This window comes from Marmota monax, unplaced genomic scaffold, assembly GCF_021218885.2.
Source record: "Marmota monax isolate L192 unplaced genomic scaffold, Marmota_monax_Labrador192_F-V1.1 WCK01_AAM20220418_F8-fsc00234, whole genome shotgun sequence".
In the NCBI taxonomy this organism is placed as follows: Eukaryota; Metazoa; Chordata; class Mammalia; order Rodentia; family Sciuridae; genus Marmota; species Marmota monax.
In genome coordinates, this window is record NW_026692493.1 from 1,739,258 (window position 1) to 1,751,626 (window position 12,369).

A 12,369-nucleotide genomic window follows, 5' to 3' on the forward strand; every position below is an offset into this window, starting at 1 on the left:
CAGAGTCCTGAAGGAAAGGGTCCTGTTGGCCCCTTGGGGTCAGGAAAGACTGAGCCGAGCCTTTCCTCCAGCACTTCCTCCTCTTGCCTGTGACCAGGTTCCTACTTCCATCTGGTTGGGATGATTGATCCTGCTCCACTTCAGACCAAACTCCTCTGCGTATGCATCTGGTTGGGGACCCAAGAGGGCCTTCCCTCCCCAGACTAGCAAATAGTTTCAAGCCAAGCTCATTTCTCTTCTTAAGGGCCCAAGGGCCCCTCTGGTTTGGTACAAGCCCTGGTCACTGCTCCTAGGGCCATGTGGACCCCTCTCCCTCAGTCTCCTCCGAAGACCCTTCACAGCTCACCTCAAGAAGCCCCCCCCTCTGGATGCTTGGATGAACAGAGGGAGCTTCCGCGGACAGCCACCCAGGCTGAGGGCCCACAGTGTCAGGATAGACCCGCCCCCAGCAGCATGCTCGGAATGGCTGTGACAACACCAAAGCTGGCTGTTCTCCAAGCACAGCCCGGGACGCGGGGAGGCCCAGGCCCTGCCAGCATGGACTCCGGCTCTACTCTCCTGCTTCTGGCCTCTCAGCCATGCACAGTGTGGACTGAGCACAGGCCTCTGCGGGTGATCAGAGGGCGGTGCTAATTCCCACCACCCACCAGGGGCTAGGGTTTCAGGCACCTTCCTCTCCCCACAGGCCACCCTGTGGCTGCCACGGGGTCAGCATTGCCTTCCCCTCTTTGGTCCCCTTCCCTCCAGTCCTGAGCAGAGACAGCAGGGCAAAGGGTGCACATTTCCTCCTACTGAAGAGGACGTGTTCTGGGAGAACCCCGAACCCATCCAGACAGCCAGGCCTGAGTCCCAGGCCTCTTCCCACCACGCAAGCCTAGAGCTGGGAATTTCAACACTCCAGACCCTGGTGCCTCAGGGTGACCTCGGTGGGCCTGCCAAATGAGTGGGGTGCAGCTGGTGGTCTCTGCTGGTGCTCCAAACCCACCCCTTGGTACTTGCGGCTCTCTTTTGAACTTGGCCTTGGTGGGCAGAGAGGCAGAAATGAGGATAAAGTCCAGGTGCAAGAACGCAAAGTGGGTGGAGAGGAGAACACCAGCGCCATGGCTGAGCTGGTGTCCTTCCACCAAGGGGGACCAGGTCAGGCCCTCTGGGACCCAGAAAGCTGTATGAGGGAGGAGGGTGGCCTCCTGTATGGGCAGTCTGCTGCAGGGGACCTGCCTAGTGCAGCATGGACAGCATTATCTCCCACAGTGATATAGCGCTGTGGCCACCCCCATACTCAAGACATGGGAATCTGCGACATCTACACATCACCAGGGTCAGCTCTTTAGAAGCTTTGGGCTGGGGCCTGGGAACTGGACAGGGCAACACTCCCACCTGGGGCCTGGTGGGTCATCAAACCAGGACCTGCTCTGGGCAGTCAATGACAAGCCTGCCCTGGGGCACTCAAGTGGAGAGAGGGACGCCTTCTCCCGGACCCCCTGGCCTCTTCCGCCCACTCACCAGCGCCTGGGCGGGAAGACAGGCACCCACCGACCAGCTGCCAGAGTCTGGGACCTGACCCCCACCACGGTCCCGATGCGGGGTGGTTGGCTTGGTCGGGGCCCCTGCTTCCGCTGTCCTGCCGGCCCATCCCTGCCTGCGCGCTGGGTCCCAAGAGGCCGGGTGGAGGCCTCGTGGGCGCGAGACCTCACCCCCGCGATCAAGTCTCTTTCCTGTCCCATTAACGGCTCACAGAACGCTTCGGTTCCAAAGTCACTGAGCCCAAGCCGTCAGGTGGACGCCCAGTGGACAGTGCCCCATTGCACAGACCTGGCAAAGGCGCCGGCTCTTCAGAGCCTGGCGAGGCCGCGCGATAAGAGAACGGGGACACCTAGCGGTGCGCGCTAGGCCCCGGGGACGTGGGACGTGAGGTTGTGGCGTGCGCTAGAGGGCGAAATGCCAGGCGGCAGGGCGCACTAGGACGCGGGGAGGACCGGGGCATGCGCTCGGGAGACGGGAGCGCTAGGACCCGGGGTCGCGGGGAGGATCGCGGCGTGCGCTGGGGAGACGGGCGCGCTAGGACCCGGGGGCGCGGCGTGCGCCCGGGAGGCGGGAGCGCGGGCGGGCGGCGCGCGGGCCCCTGGGAGCTTCCCGGCGTGCCGCGCGCCCGGGCCCGTCCGGCGGCGCGCATGAGGCGGCTGCGGAGCGCCGCCGACTGCTTGGTACGCGGCGGCCGGCCGGGCGGGCGGGGCGGCGGGCGCAGTCTGCGGCCCCCGCGCGCGTCGGGCCCCCGGGCGGAGTGCGGCGCCTCGCGGGCGCGGGCTGCCCCGGCCGAGCCCGGCTCCCGGGCCTGCCTGCGAGGGGCCGCCGAGGGGCCGGGCGGCCGCGGGCCGGAGGCGCCTCCCGGGCCGCCCGCGCGGGGAGCCCGGCGGGCCTGGGTGTCCGAGGGCGCGGGGCCCCGGCAGGACGGTGGGGCGGGACCTCAGCCGGCGGCGTTTGTTGCCGTCCGAGGCTGGAGGCTGGAGGCTGGAGCCCGAGCCCCGGCGCTGGGCGGCCCGGCGCCGGGGCTCGGGTCTGACGGCGCCGGGGCTCCAGCCCCACGTGGGGTCCCGCCCTCCGGGGCTCCCCGAAGGCCCTGCCCCTAACAGGCGTCCGTCTCCGCGGTAGGACTTGAGCGTGTGGGTTTCGGGAGGACGCGGTTCCGTTCCTAGTAATGGGACCGGGAGGGACAGCTGCCAGGCCGTGCGGTGGGCAGTGCGGTAGGTGTGGCCACGCACTGCAGCCGGCAGCCGCGTGGGCAGTTGCGTCCCACCCTGGATCCTGTTACTCCGACCTGGGGCGCAGGGTTGCAGCGCCGCAGGGTTGCAGAGCCGCCTTACCTGCCCTTGAAGCCGATGGCCCTCTCTGGGCGACACAGGCTGTCGAGCTCTCGATCAGAGGCTGCTTTTCTGGGAGTCTCGCAGGAGGCTTCTCCCACCCCGTGTCCATCTCCCACCCCAGTCCTGCTCTGTAGGGAGAGCTGGCTGGGGACATCTGACCGACGAAGTCCCACCCAGCACAGTAGCCTGGCGGTGTGGCCAGGAACAGGGCCGGAAACTGCCTGCAAGCTGCCGCGGAATTGGGGAGAAGAGGAGGCATTTATCTCCCCTGAGGGTAGCAGCAAGTGGTCTGCTGGGCTCCAGGGAGGACTGGAACCTGTCTCAAAAGGACAGCAAGCACAGGAAAGTGGAAGCCAGGCTCTGCTCCCCACTAGAGATATGGTGGCTGATAGGGGAGCACAGCAACCTGCTGAAATCACACCTGAGAGTATGGAAACCAGAGTTTGGGGAAGTGTGTGTGTGTTCACATCAGAGAGAGAAGCTCAGACTCACAGACCTTGCGCCTGTAGCCTTCCTGCTTAACTGTCCCACGCTGGGCAGTACTGCCCTTGGTGGGTGGCTGCAGGGGCTAGGGCTGGGAGCCTCAGTGGTCCTGGTGCTGCATTTCTGTAGCTTGGTCATCATGGGGCTTAAGGCTTGGCTCCTGGCCAGACAGGCTCCTGTGACCCACAGCCCCTATGAGAACAAGGCAAGACCCATTCCTGCTGCAGTCCTGGGCCTCTCCAGAGCAGCCCTGGAGTCATTCCTCCAACCCTAGAGGCCGAACTGTCCTCCTCAGTCTCAGGCGTGCCCTGGGCAGGCTGACCACAGACTTGTCTGCCACACCCGTGGGAGGGCAGGGCAGGCTGAGGCAACGTGGTCCCCTCCCATTCGCTGGTGGTGCCACGTCCTCCCGCCCAGCTGCAAAGGGTGTTTTTTTTTTTGTTTTTTTTTTTTAAAGAAGTTTTTTTCCTTCATGCTTTGGCAACCTTGTTCTGCTGATAGATAAGAACTGTTTACTTCCGCGTATTAAGATGGATTAAGGATGATCATCTCCCATTTCCCCATTGAGCTGCTCCTCTGGAGCTGAGGGGTCTTCTCCCCCCAGCTCTAACTGTTCCAGCTAGCCACACTGCCCTGGAAGGCAGGCTCCCCCAATCCTCCTGCCACTTCTGCCTTCTGCGTTTTGGTCAGTGCTTTGAATAGATGGAGCACTTTAAAGAAGGGAAGGAGGAGGTCCCTAGGGGTGAGGCTCAGATGAGCCAAGGCCTGTACAGTCTGGCAGAATCCTTAGATGTGCACAGACCCAGAGCCAACAATGGTCCTTCCCAGACGAGCTGACCCTGATAACACCCACAGGCTAAGGCAGCTTCCAGGCTTGAAAGCCCAGGTGCAGGGGAGTGGCACACAGCTATGCAGTGGTGTGGACTCCCCTCTCATACAGTGACTAGTGGTTTCAAGGGACCCGAGGACTAGGTTTCAGAGGCCAGCCTGGGGTCTGTCTCCCTTAGTCTCAACTGAACTTCCTCCACCCTGGCCCGAGTAGCTTCCTGCCCTGCCCTCTGCTGCCCCTTTCTCCATGGCAGTTCCTCTTCCAGGAGGCCCAGCCATGCTTAGAATGGCCTTCTTCCTCTTGTTCAGCTCCAGGGCAGGTCTGTGTTCCTGGACACCACATCAGGTATTCAGTTACATCTAGAGAGAACCCTGTCCACCCAGGTGCTTCACCGAGTCCTGCCTGTTGCAGATGAGGAGTTGAGCTCAGAGGTGCTGTGCTGGCTCAGCAGTTCAGCCAGGTGCCACGGAGCTCTCTGTTGGTGCTTACCACAGTGGGGTAGCCCTAGTGTGCCAAGGGGAAGAGCTTGGGAGAGCACTGTGTCCATTCGCTGCTCATTTCTTCTTTGTCATGAGACCTCTGAGAAGCTTATGACAGCGCAGAGGATCCCAGCATCTGCGGGCTGGAGCCTTGTCCACCAGCACCTGCCCCCGCGTGGCCTCTGAGGCACATTCCCCTCGGCACACACTTCTGACACATAGGCATGTCTGGAGACAGAACTGTGGAACCATGCTTCCTGCTGCAGCTGACAGCACAGTGGAATGTTCTGGTTCCTGAGCATTACAACACCTAGTGGCCAGATTTCTCCAGTGGAAAGAGCTTATTTAAACAGTTTTCGCAAGCTGGGGCCCAAACTCAGCTCTGCACTGCCCTCGCCAACTTGCCTGAGTCTTTTCCCTGGCAGTGTGCCGCGGTGTGAGCCTTGCGGCCTCTGCCTGTGACTGTGTCCCAGGTGTCCCTGCCACGTCAGTTCTCAGCTCCTGCAGCACTATGAGCGGAAGACACTTGGAGATTTTAATAGCTCTGCCAGGTGGTGCATGAAGTCCACTGAGCAGGTCCAGGAAGAGCCACACGAAGGGACAGGGCATGTGGCCAGCACTCAGCATGACACTGGTCTCCACCATGGCCTCAGTCACCTCAGGCATGGGTCTGACTGGTGTTCTGCTTGTCCCTCTGTGCTGTCTGACATTCCAGCCCCTCATTCCCAGAGCTCCTGGTACCTTTCTGAGGGACACAGTGTGAAACCGTGATGTGGCACCAATCTAGGCCTTGTCAGCATTCTTTTTTGTGGGAGTGGCAGGGTACTTGGGATTGAACTCATGGGTGCTCTGCCTCCTCAGTCTTTTTTTTTTTTTTGAGACAGGGCTTCCCTAAGTTGCCCATTGCAGTCCTTATACCTCAGCCTCCCAAGTTGCTGGTATTACAGGTGTGTGCCACCACACGAGGTCCCTTGTCAGCATTTCTAAGGCAGGTTCTTCTGCATTGTGTTTGTCTTAAACTGAAGAAATGGTAATCTAAGGATGATAACTGTCTGACGGACAGCCGTACTATTGTCACCACCCGCACTGCCATTACTAAAAGAGATGGAGGGTTTCTTTGCAGTGATTACCACATTGCTGTGTCCTGAAATGGACTTCAGGAGTTTGGTACTACCTGACCTGATCCACTCCCGCTTGCTCTCAGTGCTGGGGGTGGCGGGGTCTCCTGTGTGCCTGCCCTGCTTGCTATTTTTGTTTTGTTCATCAAGGCTGCCGGCCTCTCCCCAGCCAGGCCCCACCCAAAAAGACCCTAGACTTCAGTAGCCAGTGTCAAGGTGGGAAGCCTCAGGTCCTACTCCAGCGCCATTGTGCCAAGAGCCCTGAGCCCTGTCCTGGGGCCTCTGTGAGGACCATGTCCTATCTCCTCAGGCGTCCATCGGTCAGGAAGCCAAGTCCCAGACATGGAGGTGGAGGAGCAGCCACCTCAGGAGGTGAGGGGGGTTGCTGGGCGCTTCTTGAACAACCCTGGGGTCTGCAGCATTTGTGCTGCTGCTGCTCAGCTCGGTGCCCACCCCAGTGTGGCCTCTGTCACTCCAGCTGTTTCTCTGCAAAGAACCTGGCACAGTCACTGGGTTTTCTAGAGTCCAGCAGGAAAACCCCCAAGGGGAAGGTCCCTGTAACAGGCTGGCCTGGGGGTGGCCTTCAGTGGCAGAGGTCAGCCTGATCTGGGAGGCCAGAGGTCAGCCTGATCTGGGAGGCCAGAGTTCAGGGAACATGATCACCCAGCTTGGAACTCTCCCTCCACCCACAGGCTGATGGGGAGCCCGTCCTGACATCAGGGGCCTCGGGGTCAGTGCCCAGGGTGCTTTCCGGAGAACCCCAGAACCTGTGTACGTCTTCCCTTGCATCCTGGCACATTTCCTGGGGTGGGCCCCTAGGCTGGGGGAGGCAGCTGGCCTGGCTACTGCTGAGAGCCTGGCAGAGCTGCAGGCATCCCTGGCCCACCAGGGAGTGGAAGGAGCTCTTGAGTGCATCAGGAGCCCCTTCTTGCTGTGCCCCAGTTCTGCCTGCTCGGAGCCCCTGTCCTTTACCCAATCCAGCCCTAGTTGGAGTTGAGCAGTGGCTGGGACACTTGGTCCCCTTGCTGTCACCTGCCCTGGGTGATCCCTTGCAGCAGCCTGGGTGGGATGAGGGACAGATGTAGCCTAGATGCCCACACAGTCACAGGAGCAGCCATGGGTAGATGTGCCCAGGAGGCTTGCCCCCCCCACACACACACACACACACACTTGCCTGCAGTGCTGGCTTCATCCCACTGTGGCCTTTGCTGTTGGTGCAGCTGACGTGGATGCCTTCAACCTGCTCCTGGAGATGAAGCTGAAACGGCGGCGAGAGCAGCCCAACCTTCCTCGCACTGTGACCCAGCTGGTGGCTGAGGACGGGAGCCGGGTGTATGTGGTGGGCACTGCCCACTTCAGTGATGACAGCAAGCGGGATGTTGTGAAGGTCAGTACCACCTCTGTTCGCCATTTGCCCTGGCCTGTTCTCCAGGGCCACCCCCACCGGCCTGGATGCAGGTCTGGGTGGGCTGAGCCCCAGGACTGCAGTAGAAGTTTCTGTTTCGACGTGGTCAGTCACTAGAAGGTGGACTCTCACTGTGGCCCTGTGCTTTCTTCCCTTAGAAGCCCACCTGCTTCATGACTTTATTTTTATTTGTTTTTTAATTTTTTTTGGTTGTAAATAGACAGAATGCCTTTATTTTACTTGTTTATCTTTATGTGGTGCTGAGGATCTAACCCAGTGCTTCACGCATGCTAGAGAAGCAGTCTGCCACTGAGCTACAGCCCCATGACTTTATTTGTTGCTTAAAGAAGTAAACTGTCCCCCGCAGCACAGTTGTTGGCACCAGGCTAGTGCCTTCCTGGCCACCTCCGGGAGGGAGGGGGCTTGGTCTGGGTGTGGGCCCTGCCCTATGGTGGCCAGCATGTATCTAGGAGAGAGGTGACCCACCTTGCAGACCATCCGGGAGGTGCAGCCTGATGTGGTGGTGGTGGAGCTCTGCCAATACCGTGTGTCCATGCTGAAGATGGATGAGAGGACGCTGCTGCGTGAGGCCCGGGAGGTCAGCCTAGAGAAGCTGCAGCAGGCTGTGAGGCAGGTGCGCAGGCAGGTGGTGGGTGAGGCCTCCCAGGTTTACGTGGGGATGCGGGGCTGCCCTGTTCCCTGCAGAGAAGGTGTTGGGCTCAGGGCCAGGGTCCCAAGTGTATTGCATCCTGGCTTCTGATCAGCACCCAGCCTACTCTGACCCTCCACCTTGGCTGTGGAGGGGAGGGGGCATTTCTATCAAGTTTCAGATGAGGAAGGACAAGGTAGATGATGATCTGACCCTAAGGCAAAGATTCCTGATGTCAGGATCTCAGCAGCATCTGGCCTGTCTGTGCCCACCTTGTGGCTACATGGCCCTCATCCGGCCATGCTTCTCATTCGTGTGTGTGTGTGTCTTGGGGGCAGCCCAGCACCATACACCCAGCTGCAGCCAGCTTGCACTGGAGGGGTATCCCAGACAGCTTGGCCTGCTGTTCACCTGGTGCCCCCCAAGTGAGGGAAGTCACAGCGGACCTTCACAGGCCATCTTAAGAGAGGTGGCTCCCTCTCCAGCCAGGGATCATTAGCACCCATCCCACCCCCAGAGAGAGGGTCAGTAATCTGCTGGGAAGCACATAGCTGCAGCTGGGCACAGGTAAAGGGGCACAGAGGAAAGAGGCATGAGTCAGGTCTGGGAGACACCAGCAGCAGCTACACCTCAGTCCTGTAGGGAGTCTGAGCACTCAGTCTCCCCAGCTACAATGTGACAACACAAACATGTTGCTGACGGGATGGAGGGCCTCCTGTGCCCTGGTGTCCAGAGCATTTGGGGGGCTCAGCCTTCAACCTCTCTGGAGGTCAGATTGGTACCATGTGGTCTAGATTCCTGTGAGTCTCGTGGTTAGCCTGGACCGCCTGGTGTGGCCTGAGCCCCAGGTAAGCAAGGACACTCCTGTCAGCAGAACATCCCCAGGGCTCCAGGTACCTTCCAGGGGTCAAAGGCCAACCTTGCTGGGATGTGGACAGTCTACCAGCAGCTCATGGGTAGAATCCACCCAGGGCAGTAGGCTTGGACCAGAGCCTCATGGTCCTGCCATTTTCGGGGTGGTAGGGGATCTCCTAAGTGTACCCAACTGCCTCGAGCCCACTGGTCTGGCCAGACCCAGAGGCAGCCTGGGCTGTGATCTGTGTGAACATGGCCTACCAGGTGACCATAGTGCCATTCGTATTGGCCTTGGCAGGAGGTGTGGCGAGCAGTGAGGCAGCCTCTTGGAGACCCTGAACATCACTGTTTGCCCAGGATCAGCCTGTGTCTCACACACATGGTCAGGCCATCTGACTGTGAGCTGGCTCCTTGCCAAAGCCTTGACTGTCCTATAAAGAAAGAAAATGTCCAGAAAGAAAATGTGTTTGAAAGGTGGCTGTTGAGGCCAGGATGCCTCTGCTCTGGTACCCACCTGGACCCTCCTTACATGCCAGGGCAGCCTCCCCTTGAGTGTGGAAGGAGCCCAAGGGTGTTGGGCACTGCCCTACCTCCCTCCCTCTGGGCGCCACCTGCTAACATAAGGCCTCTCCCTGCAGAACGGACTCATGTCTGGGCTCATGCAGATGCTGCTGCTGAAGGTGTCTGCCCACATCACAGAGCAACTGGGCATGGCCCCTGGCGGAGAGTTCAGGGAGGCCTTCAAGGAGGTGGGTACCAGGCCTGGCCTGCAAGGGATCGGGGAGCTGCTGCACCCATGAGTCCTGACACTCAGCCTCTGCTCCAGGCAAGTAAGGTGCCTTTCTGCAAGTTCCACCTGGGTGACCGACCCATCCCAGTCACCTTCAAGAGGGCCATCGCTGCACTCTCCTTCTGGCAGAAGGTCAAGCTGGCCTGGGGCCTGTGCTTCCTGTCAGACCCAATCAGGTAGGGCAGCCCACCTGGCCCTCCATGTACATGTCCAGCAGCTGTCCCTGCCTCCTCTTCCAGCTGAGCCTCCTCCCACAAGGACCCCCAACCTCCTCCCACCATAAACCCCAAGTAAACAATGTGGTGGTCCCTGCCCTGGGCCAGCAGGACCAGCCTCCGCTGGCCTATCTCTGCGGGCTGGCAGCGTGCCCTCTGCCCCTAGCAAGGACGATGTGGAGCGCTGCAAGCAGAAGGACCTGCTGGAGCAGATGATGGCCGAGATGATCGGGGAGTTCCCTGACCTGCACCGCACCATCGTCGCGGAGCGCGACGTCTACCTGACCCACGCGCTGCGGCAGGCCGCCCGGCGCCTTGAGCTGCCACGCGCCTCTGAAGGTGGCGGGAGGGCCGGGCGGGGGCTCCCTGGGATGCAGTATTCCCGCGCTGCAGCTGACCTCCGCCCTCCCCCACAGCTGAGCCTAGGAAGTGTGTCCCTTCCGTGGTCGTGGGCGTCGTGGGCATGGGCCATGTGCCCGGCATCGAGAAGAACTGGAGCACCGACCTCAACATCCAGGAGATCATGACGTGAGTGCCCAGGCCCGTCCCTGCAGCCCCCAGCGGAGGCCACGCCGGGTCCCCCAATGCTCGGTGGCGCCCACACGTGGGGGGCTGGGGCTGGGGGGCGTGTGCCCCAGCCAGGCCCAGCCCCCCCTTCCTCCCCCAGCATCCCCCCGCCGTCCATCTCGGGCAGAGTGTCCAGGCTGGCCTTGAAGGCCGCCTTCTTCGGCCTGCTGGGCTACGGCCTGTACTGGATGGGCCGCCGCACCGTGAGCCTGGTCCTGTCGCTGCCCGCTACGCAGTACTGCCTCCAGAGGGCGTCTGAGGCCCGGCCGCGCCAGTAGGCAGCCCGCGGGGGAGACGAGAAGCCGGCACCGCCCTGGAGTCGTCTTGGGTGCAGGTGCATTAAAGCCACCCCCCATGGGGGTCCAGGCCAAGCCTCGCTGCCCTCCCCAGTCCCTGCCCACCAAATAAAAGATTATTGAATCATCTGAGCTCGGGCCTCCCAGCAGCCCCCTCCACACCGCAGGGGCTGTCCATGGGCTTCAGCACCCAGGCCAGCTCCGGGGGCGGGATGGGAGGTGCCAGGTGCACAAGACCCGTCCCCCTGGGCTGGGCCCGGTGAGCTGCTGACTGTACCTACCTCACTGTGCCTTGTGCTGCAGCTGGCAGGAGCGTCTGGTCCCAAGTGCGTCTCCCGGTGGGTTTAGGGCCGGCCGGTTTGGCAAGGGCCGGTCACCCCACACCGCTGTGTACTGGCAGCTCCGCGGGAGATTTGCTGACCTGGATGTGCCCTGGCTGCAATCTCTGCCTACAGAGATTCTGTGTTTGGGTTTTTTTTTTAATGTCTAAAAATTTTTCACTCAGGTAATTTTAGCTTCAAAGAAAAACAAAAACTGGAGCAAATGTCAGGAAATACAAGCCTTAAAACCAGCTGGGACAAAGAGGAAGGCTTCCTTTGTGTCTCTGATCTGAGTGGGCGTGTGCACGTTGGGTCAGCTTGGGGTCCAACCCAGCCCTCTGGGGGCTGTACCTGAAGGCTGGCACAGGCCAGGGCTGCGTCAGGTGTGAGGTTGCTGTCTAGGTCCACCCTCCTTGAGGTCAGGAGGGCCTTGAACCTGCTGTCTGCATCCAGTGGGGGTACCTGGGCCACCTTGACTCTTGGTGGACACCCAGTCTGTGTGTCAGCCTGTGCCATGCAGCGCTCCTGGTCAGCTGTGGCCAGCATCTGTACAACTCCCCAATCAGGGCCCAGGGTCATTTGTCCTGTGTTGACTGTCAGCTGAATCAGGTAAAACCCACCCATTTTGAGCTGGACAGGGACTGCCAAGCTGGCTGGGCTGTGTCTTCCTGTCTCATGTTTGTGGATTTGTTCCCTTAGAAATTGAAATAAATTCTAATTTTGGAAGCTCCTGCTTTGTGAAGTGTGTGGAAGTGGGGCTCAGGTGAAGGCACAGGGAGGTCCTGGCCTCCCATGCCCACCCCCTGGGCCTGCAGGATGCTGAGGGCACTGCCTGAGGCCTGGGGAATGTGCCATCCACCTTAACGGAGGACACAGTTCTGGCACCTACGTGTATTTAGCAAAGGCCTCCACCCAGAAAGGTAGACCGGGCCCAGCCAAGACAGCCTGCTCAGGGTCCCTTCATACCTCCCAGTACAGACTTGCACACATGAGGGGAGGAGGCCCAGTGGGGACCAACAGCATGAACCTACTCAAAAAGAGACCCACAGTGAATGGGGACGGAGGAGGCCGGAATGCAGAGGGCTTGGCTGTGGGTGCTGGGTGGCCTCTTCCCCACGTCTGTTCCCTAGGAAGCTTGACTGGATGCCCCAGGCTGGGTCTTACTGTCCTCTCTGGCCTGCATGAGTTCCATGGTACCAGCAGGTGGGCCTCACTAGCCCAGAGGTGGGCAGGGGCTTTAGGGATGCCACGCCTATGCCTGACCAGGTCTTCTCTCCACAGGCCCCAGGTGGTGCTGCTGAAACCCCAAGGTCTGGCTGGGTGGGGCATGAGGGATGAGAGGTCAGGCACCAGCTGGGCCCCTCTACAGGTCTTTCTAGCCTGCGTGCACCCACTCAGCCAGGTGGCTTCTGACCCATCACCCACACTCAGTGTCAAGACTGCTTCCTGCTTCCAGGACCTGCCTGGTTCCTGCCCAAGAATACTGGGGACAGGTCAGGACA

At 60.6% G+C, this 12,369-nt stretch overlaps 1 protein-coding gene across 5 annotated transcripts; it reads left to right on the top strand.

Annotated features, from left to right (window-relative positions):
• Nucleotides 1–2,129: 2,129 nt before the first annotated feature.
• On the top strand, nt 2,130–11,593 carry Trabd (TraB domain containing). 5 transcript variants are annotated; one of them, XM_046443542.2, is made up of 10 exons: nt 2,130–2,204; nt 6,081–6,142; nt 6,463–6,541; nt 6,991–7,157; nt 7,669–7,809; nt 9,318–9,428; nt 9,506–9,645; nt 9,851–10,023; nt 10,101–10,212; nt 10,352–11,593. In XM_046443542.2, the coding sequence occupies exons 2-10, from the start codon at nt 6,113–6,115 to the stop codon at nt 10,527–10,529; spliced, it is 1,131 nt and encodes a 376-aa protein (XP_046299498.1). In that variant the 5' UTR covers nt 2,130–2,204; nt 6,081–6,112; the 3' UTR covers nt 10,530–11,593. The 5 variants fall into 5 exon arrangements, with proteins under 5 accessions (XP_046299498.1, XP_046299502.1, XP_046299501.1 ...); XM_058579100.1 differs by lacking the exon at nt 2,130–2,204 and adding an exon at nt 2,702–3,200 and having other exon boundaries at nt 6,078–6,142; XM_046443546.2 differs by lacking the exon at nt 7,669–7,809.
• The last annotated feature ends 776 nt before the right edge of the window (nt 11,594–12,369 follow it).